Consider the following 13,581-nt stretch of genomic DNA (forward strand, 5'->3'; position numbering starts at 1 on the left):
AATATTGGTCAGAGTGTTCGGACAGGTCGAGGTTAAGGTCGAGGTCACGAGGTCAAAACAAGCAGGACGGAGGAAAGAAAATATTTGTGCCGCGTGTTTGAAAAAAAAAAAAAAGGAGTGTGTTTCCCTATCGGTTTCATTTATTTTCCCAGCGAGAGGGGCAGAGGAGGTGTTGCTTTGCTTTTTTTTTTTGTTCCCTTCGCCCCTCGAGACCTCACTTTCTGAACGGCAGCCCCCTCGCAGCACGCCGGCATCAGCGACAGGCGGGAAGTGGCAAAGAGGGAAGAAAAAAGGCGAGAGAGGGCTGAAAGTGCCTGTCTGAGCGGCTTAATGATGCAATCTGCCAGAAACACCCCCGCCTCCCGCTGCCTCCCCAAATCTCCCCCACCTCTCCTGCCCACTCCGAGCGATGACATCACCTCCATGAGAAGCAACATGGCAGAGAACACTTGCAGGGCTGCATGCGGTCGTTGGAAATATTTTTTCCGACAGCAGTTACGTTACTTCAAGCTGTCACACCAGAAACACAGTGAAACGTTTCCAAGATTAGTGACTTCATGTGTTGTAATTGTCTCGTTATAGCAGAAACGATGAAAACAGTCATTAGAGCTGCATGTGAGGGAGGGAAACCTGGTGTGATGTGATGGAGACATATAACAACGATATCATGATTTTAAACAGCAAAATGCATTAATGATCTGATGAATCACTTGTTAATGTTTTGTTTTTATGCATATTGTTAGATTACAAAGCATTTCCAACTTATCAAGTGTTTTTTGTCTGCAGATTGCTAAACATCTTTCTTGTACACTAGTAGACTAACATCTTAACTTTTTCGATTAAAAACAATCAACATTTTTGAAGAATAGAGCTGCAGTGATAAGTCAATTAATCCATTTTGATAATCGATTAACCATTTCAGCCATTTTTCAAGCAAAAACTAAAAATAATCCCAAGATAAGTTGCAGCCCTGTCAAAGAATTTTACAGAAATGAATATCAAGATCTTAAAGCACACGATTATTTGTATCAGCATAGCGTTAAAATAATCTGATATTTTCCTCGTAATGCGCAAAAAGTCCTTCCACAAAACACCTGGTTCTGTCATCACAAACACGGCTGGAAAATTGCTGACATCTCGGCCCAAAACATCCGATGGTGTCACGGGTACAAATGTTGAAACACTTGGCAGCCTTCTCGCTGTAACACCACCACCATCTCCACCAAAGTCAGCTCATAAACAGTGAACATGAATGTAATATGACACGTATTGTACACGTGTCAATTTGTCAAGTCTGTCACGTATAAACTTGAACATGTCCGTGGGTTTGCAGAGACAGAAAAGTGCCAACATTTACTTCTGATGATCGGGCCGGCGGTCCACAGCAGTGACACGTTCACAAGCGGCCGCGGGGGACAGATGGGGCGTTACGGGGGTTTTAATGTTCTCGCCGTGGCAGAGAGTGAACTCTCCCGGTCAGGATTAACCTAACACGGCCTCATCAGGGCTGCAGTCTGCAGGCTGACTGTCAGAGTCACAAAAACAAAAAAAAACAAACACCTCGGGTTCAAATTAGGACGGTAGATGAATCATTGACAGTTTATTTATGGCACAAAGTCAGATTCAATGATTGATATCGAGTTTGTGTCGCATTCAGAACAAAGACAACATCCAGTGAAGTGGATGCAACAGAGAATTCATTCTTAATATCCTTTTTGTTGTCTTTTCTTTCCTGGTTGGACGTCTGTGTGCAGCTGAACCAAATAGTAATTTTGCTTTTCTTTCTTCTGTTTCATCTGAGTTACTGTTAGAAGCCTGAAGTACTTCAAGCGTCCGGCATTGTCTGAAGGACAAGGAGGAAAAGTTGGAAGAAGCTAAATTATTTTTCTTCTTTCTGCGCCATCAACCGTCTCGCTGTGACCTCTCAGAAATGTTCTGCCACCCACTGCAGCTAAATCATCTTTCTGGAGAAGACGTTGGTCTTTTTTGAACTACAAGAATACAGGCTTGTTGTTATAGAGTGGTCTCAGAGTGACGTCTTGTTCCCGCCAAGACAATCTTTGAGCAGGTACGGACACCAACTACTAGCATAGCGTGCATTCATTGGTTAGTCATCAAGTTATATTTTTAGCTATTATAGAAATCTTTATGCAGCTTCTCAGGTCCACTTTAAATTTGACATTTTCAATTTGAAACAAACATGTCAGAAAAGTTTGACTGCACAAAACATTTTCACTTGAAAAATGAATTAAACGATTATTCCATAATAAAAATAAATGGACTAATCTTTGCATCTTATAGTAAATCTCGTAATCTAAATACATATTTGGATCTTGGACAAAAAACACATTTTAAAATGTAAACTTGGCCTTTGGGGAATTACTTCGCTATTGTTGGACACTGACTAGAACCAACGATTAATCAAGAAAACAATCCCCAGATGAAGCAATAATGAAAATAATCGTCAGTCGCAGTCTTTCTTTCTAAACAGTCTGGTTAATCCGTAGCTCTTTTAAGGTATCGTATGAACCGAGTGCTACAATACAAACTCTCTTACTCACCACACGTTTGGCATAACAAACCGTCGATATGCACGGCATGACATTTTACCCAGAAACCCCTTTTCTGCACCTCATACATGAAGCCAAACACTCAGCTGCCAAAAAAACATTAATGTAAGAAAGGAAACAGTCCTGAGCTCCAAATAAACAGACACACACACAGTCACTGCAGTCTGAGGATTGTAAACTCAGCTCATTAACCGTTGATTCTGCAGGAAAACACAACTTTTTATGATCAGCGCCGGGCTGCTGAAGCCAATTAGGTGATTGAAGGGTTCTTTGCATCAGAGGCTGGCGTGCTGTTAAAGCAGGCTCTGAAATCTGACATTGATCGGACTGAGACAGGAGGCTGAGCAAATGAAAATGCTGATTGGGGGTCTTCTGGCTGCTCTAATGGCAGATGGAGCGGCCGAAGCCCATTACGCCGAGCATCCGAAGGGTTTTTCTAAATTGCCTGAGCAAGCACAAATGCCATCTCCGCTCAGATCAGGAGGAGGAGGAGATAAACACCGAGGCTTCATGTCTAATCTCAAACATGTTGGGGAGGAGTGTTGAGATCTGAAAGGTTAAGTGCTTTTTTTTTTAAACGTTGGGGTAAAGATGTAAGCTGCAGGAAGATCTTATCAAGTTACTCCTGATTGTAAGTGAAGAAATCTACAGGTCCAGTTCAGTTATTTCACAGAGGAACCGTCTGAACTGCTGCTGGATCAGTTATGATGAAGTTCACACTGAACTTAAAGGCCTTTGTCATCACGGTCCTGGAAACCGCCCTGGTTCCCTCCACAAAATGCCTACGGGATACATGAATTGGAGATTATGATAGTGTATGAAACTGACAGGTCTGTTCATCAAGATAATCTTCACAGATGAACATCACTCTGTGATCTTCGAAGCGTAAATTGCATCTCTAGCAGTAAAAAGCTAATGTTAGGCTACAAACAGACGACATCACGCTCACATGAACTAAACGTCACCACCACTGAGCGTCTTACTACACAGTTACATACAGGTTTTCTATAAACTGATCAATGTACAAGTTGTAAAGTCAGAGTCAGAACAGTGTGTAACTAAAGTGGCCTGTAAAGACGGACTAGTGAGCAGATGAGTCTCCGTGTTCGCTGTGAGGACGTTTAATGTCCCCGACAACCTCTGTAGTCTCATTTAGACACTTGTTAGCAACCGCTAACCGTTTTTAACACACGGAAGAGCTTTATAATTAAACTGTGGGAGATTTAATGACGCAGACTTTGAGACGAGGGAACCGGATGTGCAAAAATGATAAGCGATTCTCAGGTTTTAGGACTCGTTACTACGACTCTCTTTAGGAGAAGAAACTACAACTACGGGTGCGATCGACCACGTGACTTCATTATAGTGTGTTATTAGCATGTATTGAATGTTTATTTGCTGCTTAATAGGGGAACTTAAAGTCAAGAGTTACCAAGAACTTTATTACATTCATTTGACAATGATTCATTTACATAAAAATGACTCAAACATGACATGTTAAATTAAATTCCAGTCAGGGCTGCCTGTCTGAAAGCCATTTATTCTAACAGCGCTCAAAACAAACAGCACAAACTGCCTGATGGTGTCTCCAGGTAAAAACTGCATCTTTTTGATTGTATTTATTCATTATTTGTTTTGTTCCTCCATCCTCTGTCTGCCTGCTGAGAACTGACAATCTAAAGCAGCCCGAGACAAACGCCTGCTCGACCCGCTGACATTTCCAGCCCTCAGATTTGTTGTGCTGCGAGGCTGACAGCGAGGGCAGATGAATATTTATGCGGCTGCCTCCTGCGAGAAGACACCCGGCTCTCAGAGAGAGGATGACAGCTGATGACAAACATGTGGACTGTCTGCGTGCATTGGCGCGCTGCTTACATCTCAACCCCGGTGGTGTGTTTATGCTTAAATTCTCAGTTTTTTAAGCTCGATTAATCCGCTGGAGGTTGATGTGTTTATGTTTGCAGTAACTGTAGCGGCTCAGGACAGTCACACCCTCGACATAGATCCAAACGACTGCACGCTGAGAGCCGCGCTGCAAAAAATAAAAGCAATATAATGCATTTTTTTATCTGCAACCGAGCCGTTAAAGTGTATAATTCTCTCAGTGGCCTTGTCCACCGGCAGTGAAGTGTTTCACAAGGAAGAAGAAGAAGAAGAAGAAGAAGAAGCAGAAGAAGCAGAGGCCACTCAGGGACGAGGGAAAGTGCTCCAGCAGGATGATTTGCATTCAACTGAAAAAGTGTTTTTAAATAAAGACTCTGCATTTGGCGCTCTTGGGATTCTGTACAGCTTCTGTTTGCTAAAGAAAACATAACTTTCATTTTGTTTTTCTTCCTTGAGTGGAAAGTTTCACATGCTCTTCCTTGTGCCGAGTGAGTTTTATGACCCTGTGGGCTTTTGAAACCCTGTTGAAAAAAATAAAGTGAGAAAATAACAATTTTCTTTTCTCTCCGTCCTGAAACTGAAAACTTGGGTGCCCAGAGGAGGCTGTCACCCCCTCCACAGCTGCACGTTTGGCGTGTTTGTGCAGCTCGAGAGGCCGATCATCTCAGGCTGATGTCACCTCGCTGAATCCGAAGCACTGCTCACCTCAGACGGCTCGCCCGAGACTGTTTTTAACAACAGCCGCGACTGCAATAAAGCCACAATTTTTCAGCCGGATGTTTCTCCGGTGGGAGTCAAGTGAGGACGGCGGTCGATTCACTTCAAGTGACTGCACGTCCGGAGGTTTGAATTCCCCCGTTCGTATCGCTCGAGGGAACCGACAAAGAGACCAAATATGAATTTGTGGCCCTCGCTGTGAGACAGAAGCTGTGTGCCGCTAAAGTAGAACAAGCCTCTCTCCATCCCCACAGGTCATAATCTCTCAGGAAGGAGGAGAGAAAATAACATCTCTATGGCAACTGCCGGTCGAAAGGTGAGACGTTACGATGCAGCAGAGGACCGAGGCTGCAGGACAGCAGGCGCAGACGTTTCCACCCTGCAGTGACAGATCTGTCAATTTAACAATGAATTACTTTGAGAAGGAAAATGATTCACAGAGACGCAAAAACAACAACAACAGGACAGTCTGGTGCAAATGGGAAACTATTGATTTATCTACCTGTTGCATTGTCAACATGAATTATGAAGAGAAATCTGCTTTAAAGCACTAAAACAAGCAGGGATTGTTGTTTCAGAGTGAAATAAGATTTAATATTTACAGTTTCTGATGATGAGAAATGAATAACATCATCTGTAAAACTCAAAATTATCTGAGCAGCTTCTTCTGAAGCAACATTAACGCTCATATTTAACAGATTTCTGTCGTTTAATGGATGCAAAGGTGACCGGGAGCATCAGGGGTTGATGGGAAATGCAGTGCAGTAGATAGCGTGAGACTGAAGCAAATATAATAACTCCCAACATGATCTCATGTGTTTATACCAACACAAACTCTAAGCTCCGTTTAAAAACGTCTGTTTAAGTCGAGCCAAACTACAGAAAGGGAAAGTTACAGCTAATTAAACTACAGCGTGTTTTAAAAGAGATATTCTGGGCTTCTGCAGGAAGGATCTTTGTTATGATGACATCACACTGTATTCAACGAGCTAACTGACATCTGGAAACGTGGCATGTATAACAGCAGATAACCCCAAACTCATAATTTTATCTTTCACCTTCTTTGTTTCTCTTACAAAATATGTTTGGATGACCTGGAGGTTTGTTTGTCTCATCGTCTGACGCCTCGTGTTTCCTGATCCGTCACCGTTTCTCCAAATTTTTAGCGATTACCTCGGTGAGTGTGACTTGATTAATACCTAATTTTCCTTTAATCAGACTTTACAGGATGCGATGGGCTCGTGAAAATGTTGGTACCCAGCATCAGGATGTAAAACAGAGCTGTGAGAGTGTCAGCTGGTCTGCAAACATCAAACAGCGCTGATGAAACACTGTGAAACACTTTGTTTTACATCGCTGAGTCACAGGTGATCACCGAGCATTCGCTCACAGTCTGTGCCACTGATAAGGTGTGTGTGCGTAAGTGTGTGTGTGTGTGTGTGTGTGTTAAGATAACCGTAACCTCGGTGTGTTATACTACATACATAATCTCTTACATGCTCGCATCCAAAGGTCGGACCACACCCGGTTTGAATCGCCAGACGGCCAATAAAAGCCTCGACGTTGAAGTGACGGCAGACATCACCTGTTGCCAAGCCGCCTGACTGTTACTGTCGTCTAACGACCGAACACTTAATTAAACACATAAAACTGTGATTGTCTTGTAGCTAACTTGTTAAATTTTTATTTTCTGTGAGTCATAAGATGTTGGACATGGTAAAAAATGGAGCACATCTCACATTTTCACCTCTTACAGCCCGTCCTCATCAGAAAAATGACCACAGAGTGAGCCGACTGTGAAAGGAGCTTATATTGATGACATAATTAATAAATTATTAATGACGTGTCGTGTCTGCTGTCTCTCCAGAACAAATGTAAATAATCAGTGTTTGATTATCTTTAAATCAAAGTTGTTGACCCACAAAATCTCTTAACTGGCCGAACAACACACGTTATATCTTATTAAAGGTACGTAGAGTAAAAAGAGTCAGTGACAGCAGCTTCTGAGCTCACAGTCGGCAGTGAGCTGGGATCAGAGCTCGCCTTTTCCTCAAAGAAACTGTCACTCCACTCTGCTCGGAGTCTCCTGAATAACTGTCAGAAGTGTCACATCATGTCCCGTCCTGCTGAGGAGTGTGAAGCAGAGTGTGAAAGCACTGGAAGACCCGTCCGCTCCACTACAACACCTCCTGAACGCTCCACAGAGGAGGAACAAGTCGCAGAGGTGTTGAGTCCAAACGTCAGAGTTGAGTGAAAGTAAAGACATCGTGTTAAAATACTACTTCGGTCCTCCACACAAATAATACTTTAAATGTAAATGTACTAAAGTATCAAAGCTAATATTCTGGACATAAATGTACTTGCGTATTAAGAGTACAAGTAAATGATACATGTATTTACATATGTGTATATCAGAGCTGCTGGATATGTGGGTTGACTGGTGTTATCCACCTGTCACAGGTATTTTAATCGGATAAAAGATATAAATAAATGTATTTAAAAATGGCTTTGATGCAATATGCAATCTGCGAAGTAACAAGTAACTAAAGTATCAAGTGTAGTGGAGTATAAAGTACAATATTTAGCTCCAAAATGTAATGGAGTAGAAGTATCAAGTCATCGAAACATGGAAGTGCCACAAAATTGTGCTTCAGTACAGCACAGTAACATGGATGTAACTAAGTATATTTACTCAAGTACTGTAGGTAAGTGCAGTTTCGGGGAACTTGACATTGTACTACTACTTTTTACTCCACTACACTTTAGTTACTTCTCTGTTTCGGATTATTCATAAAATATATTATGTATTTTTATAAATTAAGCCACCAGGCAAATGTGCCGAGTACTTTTACTCTTGGTACTTCAAGTATATTTTAATGCTTAATGTTTTGTGCTTGTGCTTTTACATGTAATAGAGTATTTCTACATTATAGCATTGTCACTTTTACTGAAGTGAAAGATCTGAGGAATACTTCCACCGCTGGTTCGTCAAAAGTAGTATATAAGTATTTGTTACTGCATATAGAATATTTTTCTACACTGTAGTATTTCTACTTTTACTAAAGTAAATAATCTGAGTACTTCTTCCAGCACTTGGTAGTTAATAGATAATTGATTGGTTGTTTTAATGGGAGTATTTTCTGACATTGTATCCACTAAACAATCATCATATTAATCAATAATGTATCAATAATCAGCATTAACTCCAGCTGAGTTTACTGGAAATGAAGCTCAAATGTACAAACATGATCAAAAAAAGTGCAGCTCTGTTTCCCAAAAGTTTCTCTGAGCTAAAAAACCAAGTGAAGTTTGGTGAGGTGCATTCTGGGAGCCGACCCGAACGGATCCAGGAGAGTCCCTTTGCTCAGATTCACATTTTTAAGCTATTTTCAGAACAAAACGGAGCATCTGTGGGCCAGAACAGGGCCGATAAATCATACACAGACACCGGAGCCGGCCTGAAACAGACTGCTGTAATTATCAGAACTGAACCGGGCAGGAAGAGGTTTCTGTTCCTCCACGAAACAAAAAAGATCTTTCGGGAACCAAAAGAGAAGAGAGAGAGCTTTAAAAATAACAGACTCTCACTGAGGAATCTTATCAGGACCAGATGTGATGAAGGAAATCTACAGTGTTATAAAAGAGGAGCTCAACTTCAACATCAATACAACCGAACACCAGATTTCGCTTTATGACGGGATGAAGCAATAACTTTTACACTCAAGTAACTTTTTATACAGTTTGAAACGTCACTGTTACATCCTGACCACGTCTCTCCTCCACATCTTCAAAACTGGAGCCTAGATCCACATTTTGACGACACGGGACACATTTCATGTCTTTGGATTATTTGGTTGAAGCATGTTTGACCGATCAGATACGCTTCAGTTAAAGGCTGCAAAACACGTCTGTACAAAAACGTGTCACCTCGTGTTCATATTACACGTTTAGTACCTGTATTCGGTGCTGGAGTTACAGGCGGGAGGGCTGCCAAACCAGTGACCACCGTTCATATCTTCGTTTCGGTATTTGTAAGTGTTGAAACCACTCGGACACCTCGTGAAAACCTCCCGCCGTGTTTGTGGTGACCAAAACAGATATTTTAAAGAAGGTGCAATAAGTAAGAATTCATACTCCAACTGTAGCCGTCGTTAGCTAGTTAGCTCAGTTAGCCATGCAGCCAGCTAGTAATGAAAACTGCCAATGAGCTGCAGAAATGAGACAAGATAGTCCCGCCCACACTGTTTGATTGACAGGTGACCTTTGGAAAGGAAAGGAAAAAGGACGAGGAAGGAAACTAATCTAAACTTACAACAAGCATACAGCAGATACAACAACGCACAGACGCTGCAGGTCAGGTGGGGCTAGCTTTCTCTCTGTGTGTGTGTGTGTGTGTGTGTGTGTGTGTGTGTGTGTGTGTGTGTGTGTGTAATCTGCAGTGTGTTGAGGTGGACAGCTTGTTATCGGGGCTGAACTGCACAGCTTAATATTCAGCCAGCAGCCAGATTAGTTCAGGACAACCTGTCAGTCTGCAGCTGCAGGGAAACACAGTGATGGAGAGACAGTGGAGGCGGTGTGCATGTGTGTGTGTGTGTGTGTGTGTGCGTGTGTGTGTGTGTGTGTGTGTGTGTGTGTGTGTGTGTGTGTGTGTGTGCTGCTAGCTTTGCGAGGACCAATTAGAGTCGTAGACCTTGAGAGCGAATGAGGACGATTTCAGAAAGTGGGGACATTTTTTGTGGCCATTACCTCCTCAGAGGAAAGTCTCAGGGTTAGAATAAAGTTGAGGTCAGGAGGCTCTGGAGTGCTTTTTAATCAAGTGCATTATATTTATTTTTTATTTTTCACACAGTAACATCGTGAGTCACCTCCCGTCTGAGGACAAAACACTGGTTCCCACAAAGTTTACGAATTATTTTAAGGCTAAGACTTTAGCAGCACACACTGCGCTCGCTATAATGACGAAGTCGAGGTACAGTAGTCGAATTTTGATTATCGAAATCAAAAGCAGGATGGAGGATTCTCCCAGGATGTCTTTATTTTCTCAGCTAAAGAAAAAAACAGTTCAAAGCTAGCTTAGCGTTAGCCTGCAGCTGCACATCCAGACACGTATCCTGCGTGCACGAAGACGATCAACGAAGCCGATCGATTTGTTTTCTTTTTCAGAGATCCTTTATTGATTAGCTTGGGAGGAGGGTTTACTCTGGACAGATTTTAGGAACTAAACTTTGTGAGAAACTGAATTTAGTTTCTGTTTTTTGTTTGTTGTTTTCTGTTGAATCTCTGAATGGTGTCGTTTTGGTTGAACTCTAGTTTCTTTATTTTAGGTGAATACAATCTGAAGTTTTGAAGGCATAAAACCAACGATCTGCTGATCTTTACACATCCAGATGTGATAGTTTAACGATGGCATAGCTGTCAATGCTGAAAAGAAATGTTTAAATATAACTGAGTCATGGCTTTAAAATCAAAATTAAAATAAAATCCTGGATTTAACAAATCGTGACATCCGTAGTGGAAAGTGACGAGTCATCTGCGGTAGCACGACGCCTGCCATTGCAAGTCTAGCGGCTTCACGCCACAGATTTATGGGGTTACACAGAAAACAATGGGTACAAGGAGCTAAATGTATCTACGCTGCCAGAGGGCATTCTGGGAAATGTAGGAACTCACTAACTCAAGTTAAAACAAACTAGAGAAGTCAAGCAACCAAGAAAAAGCTCCCGTTTGACATGTTTGGTGACACTTGACCCTCTTTTATTACCACCATTTCGATGCCCTTGAGCAAGACAGTTAACCCCAGACTGCCTCAGAGGCCAAAAGGTCAGAGTGAAGTGGAATTTGAATTCACTGAGGTATCTGGTTTATTGTTTTTTTTCCATCTATAAGAGAAACAAAGCTGTGATGTTTCGCTGTCTGTGCACCAGAGAGACTTGACTTCTGTTTGGATCCTCACTCACTCGTCTCAACGTGAAATAAAACGCAATTTCAAACCCGACAACCTCAGAGGAGCCGACACGTGCGGCGCCGTCAGGATGATTTCCACCTCCAGACAACGACTCAGCTAGAATGTCCATCAGGAAGTGAAGGAGTGGAGGGGGATAGAGGAGTTAAATGCCTTGCTCAAGGGCTCCTGAAGAGGACATGTGGTCCCTGTGAAGCTGTAGCGACACCTGAATGTTTATAATGCCTGCCGCCGTCCTCCCCCCCTCCCCGTGGCGAGAGGCTCCGGAGGAGGAAGGGATGATGCGTGGAAATCGAAAAATTAGGTCAAAGTCTGCGGGATGCGAGGAAGCTTTGCATTCGCTGCCGGCGTGCATTCACAACGTCAGCTGAGCATGTAAATAATGCAACGGGGCATCTGACCCCATTTCCCCCAGACGCACTTGTTTACATTGGAGCATCTCTGAGCTGGCGGTTTACATAAAAAAAAAAGAAAGAGAAAGGGAATGTGTGTCACCTTTTTCCCCCATCCTCCCTCCCTCCCTCCTCATTTTCCTCTCAGCTCAGATCCTCCTGAAACCTGCATCTGCAGCAGCAGCAGTGGAAACATTAAAATGCGATGTGTGCATTAGCAGTCAGCTGTTAAAATCGCTTCCTCTCTCTCCCTTTTCTTTCTTTCTTTCTTTCTCCATACATGGCCGAGCTCCGCAAAGCCTCCAGACTCCATGAGAAACGGGGAAAACGCTGCTCGCAGGCAGCTGAAATATGACACTATGATACTCTCCAGGCTGAGAGTGAGTCTGCAGCAATGTGACATATCAATCTGAAAAAGAAAGAGGAGGAGGGAGGGAGGAGGACTAATGAGAAAATCAATACCAAAGCTGCATTACAGCGTCTTGCACAAGAAAGCCAATATATGCTCTGGTGTTATGGAAAGAAGTTGGAATATAATGGAAATCATTCATCCTCCTCCTGGCTGCAGCGTGTCATGTGAAAACTGTGTCTGGTAACAGCTGCACGCTCTGTGCACATAATCTGAGCAGCGTGCAGAGCTCCTGCTGAACGGGATTTTCCAAAATGACAATGAGAAAACAAAAACAAAAAAAATCAACTCCTTATCGACGAACCCAAAGATAAAGACCTCTGTAGTATTCCTGTGATATTCCCTCTGGGGCTGTAACGTCACTCTGGTGGCTCAACAGAGACTCTGAAGTGGACTTTATGGTCGTGTTCATCTGCTGTGACGGACGTCTAAGTCAACTAATCGACAAAAACTTCCCTCTTAGTCAACAATTAATCGTTTAAAAGGCCAATTTTTTTAATCCAATTGAGCACTTGTTGTTTTTTTCTGTGTTTTGGTGGGTTTGTTTGGACGAAACAAGACATGTGAGGACACTTTGATGTAAATATTAGATCAATTAATCATTAAAAAAAAAGGCATATTTCTCAGTTTTAGCTCATTTAAAGGATTTTTTGCAGCTGTTCTCTGCAATATTTTGGGTTTGCAATCTGCAAAAAGCACCAAAAAAACATGTTTTTACTGTGATTAAGTAATAAATCAAAGAAAAGCAATAAATAGATGCATTTTCTTTCATGCATGGTAAAGATTTTTATAAAGATATTGTGGATTATACTCCCATCATGATACCTGATGACTATATATTCAAAATCACTATAATTTTGTGACATTTCCAGAAAACTGTGGTGCTTAAATGTGATTTTACTGCACTTTTTTTTTTTTAAAATATGTGTAAAATACATGAAGTCATCTTATATGAGACATCATGAGAATATCACCAGAACACCACAGTCCCTGCACAGCTGCCCGGGCTGTTTCCACTTCACTGCCACTCCACCAAAACACCACATCCCTGCACCCAGAACCCAGCCGGGTCCACCAGAGCCACCAGAACCATGTGTCTGCGTCTCATAAACGTGCAGAGACGGACTTGAACTTGTGGCAGCCGCAGCCCAACACTTTCTGAAAGCGGTTCGAGCAGAGACCGAGCAGCGGCAGCAGCGGCGCCGGGCAGAGAGCCTCCGAGCTCGGCGGTGAAATCCAAGTACTCACCCTCCGATAACTCCAGCTCCAGCTCGGCCAGTTTGGCCCGCACCTCCGCAGGGAGCGGTACCGGGTCCCGGTCCGCCATTCCGCCGTTAGGAACCGACTTATATCTCTGTTTTCCGCCTCTTTCTCCCTCTTTTCTCTCTTCAGGCTTCTCCCGAAACCCCCAAAAAATCCAAAGTCAGTGAGCCGGAGCGTGTCGCACTCTGAGCGGCCGCAGCGCTGTGAGCCTCCGACAGCAGCAGCAAGCTGCGCACAACATGGCGCTTCTTCTTCCGGTGGGCGTCTCTACACAATAAGAGCATGACTGGAGGATCGGTCGTGTCCACTAACTGCTGCTGCTGGTACACCTCATGTATAGGTTGACTTCATCTTCATCATCGTCATCATCATCACTATCATCAT

At 42.9% G+C, this 13,581-nt stretch overlaps 1 protein-coding gene across 1 annotated transcript in view; it reads right to left on the reverse strand.

The window, feature by feature from the left end:
- The window catches only part of LOC141016250 (disco-interacting protein 2 homolog C-like), a 189,237-nt gene extending 175,905 nt beyond the window's left edge, over nt 1-13,332 (reverse strand). Inside the window, exon 1 of the mRNA XM_073490508.1 lies at nt 13,183-13,332. Coding sequence (XP_073346609.1) covers nt 13,183-13,261 — 79 coding nt within the window. The 5' untranslated portion in view covers nt 13,262-13,332. The remainder of the gene's footprint in view (nt 1-13,182) is intronic.
- Nucleotides 13,333-13,581: the final 249 nt, after the last annotated feature.

Source organism: Pagrus major, chromosome 21 (assembly GCF_040436345.1).
Source record: "Pagrus major chromosome 21, Pma_NU_1.0".
Lineage (NCBI taxonomy): Eukaryota > Metazoa > Chordata > Actinopteri > Spariformes > Sparidae > Pagrus > Pagrus major.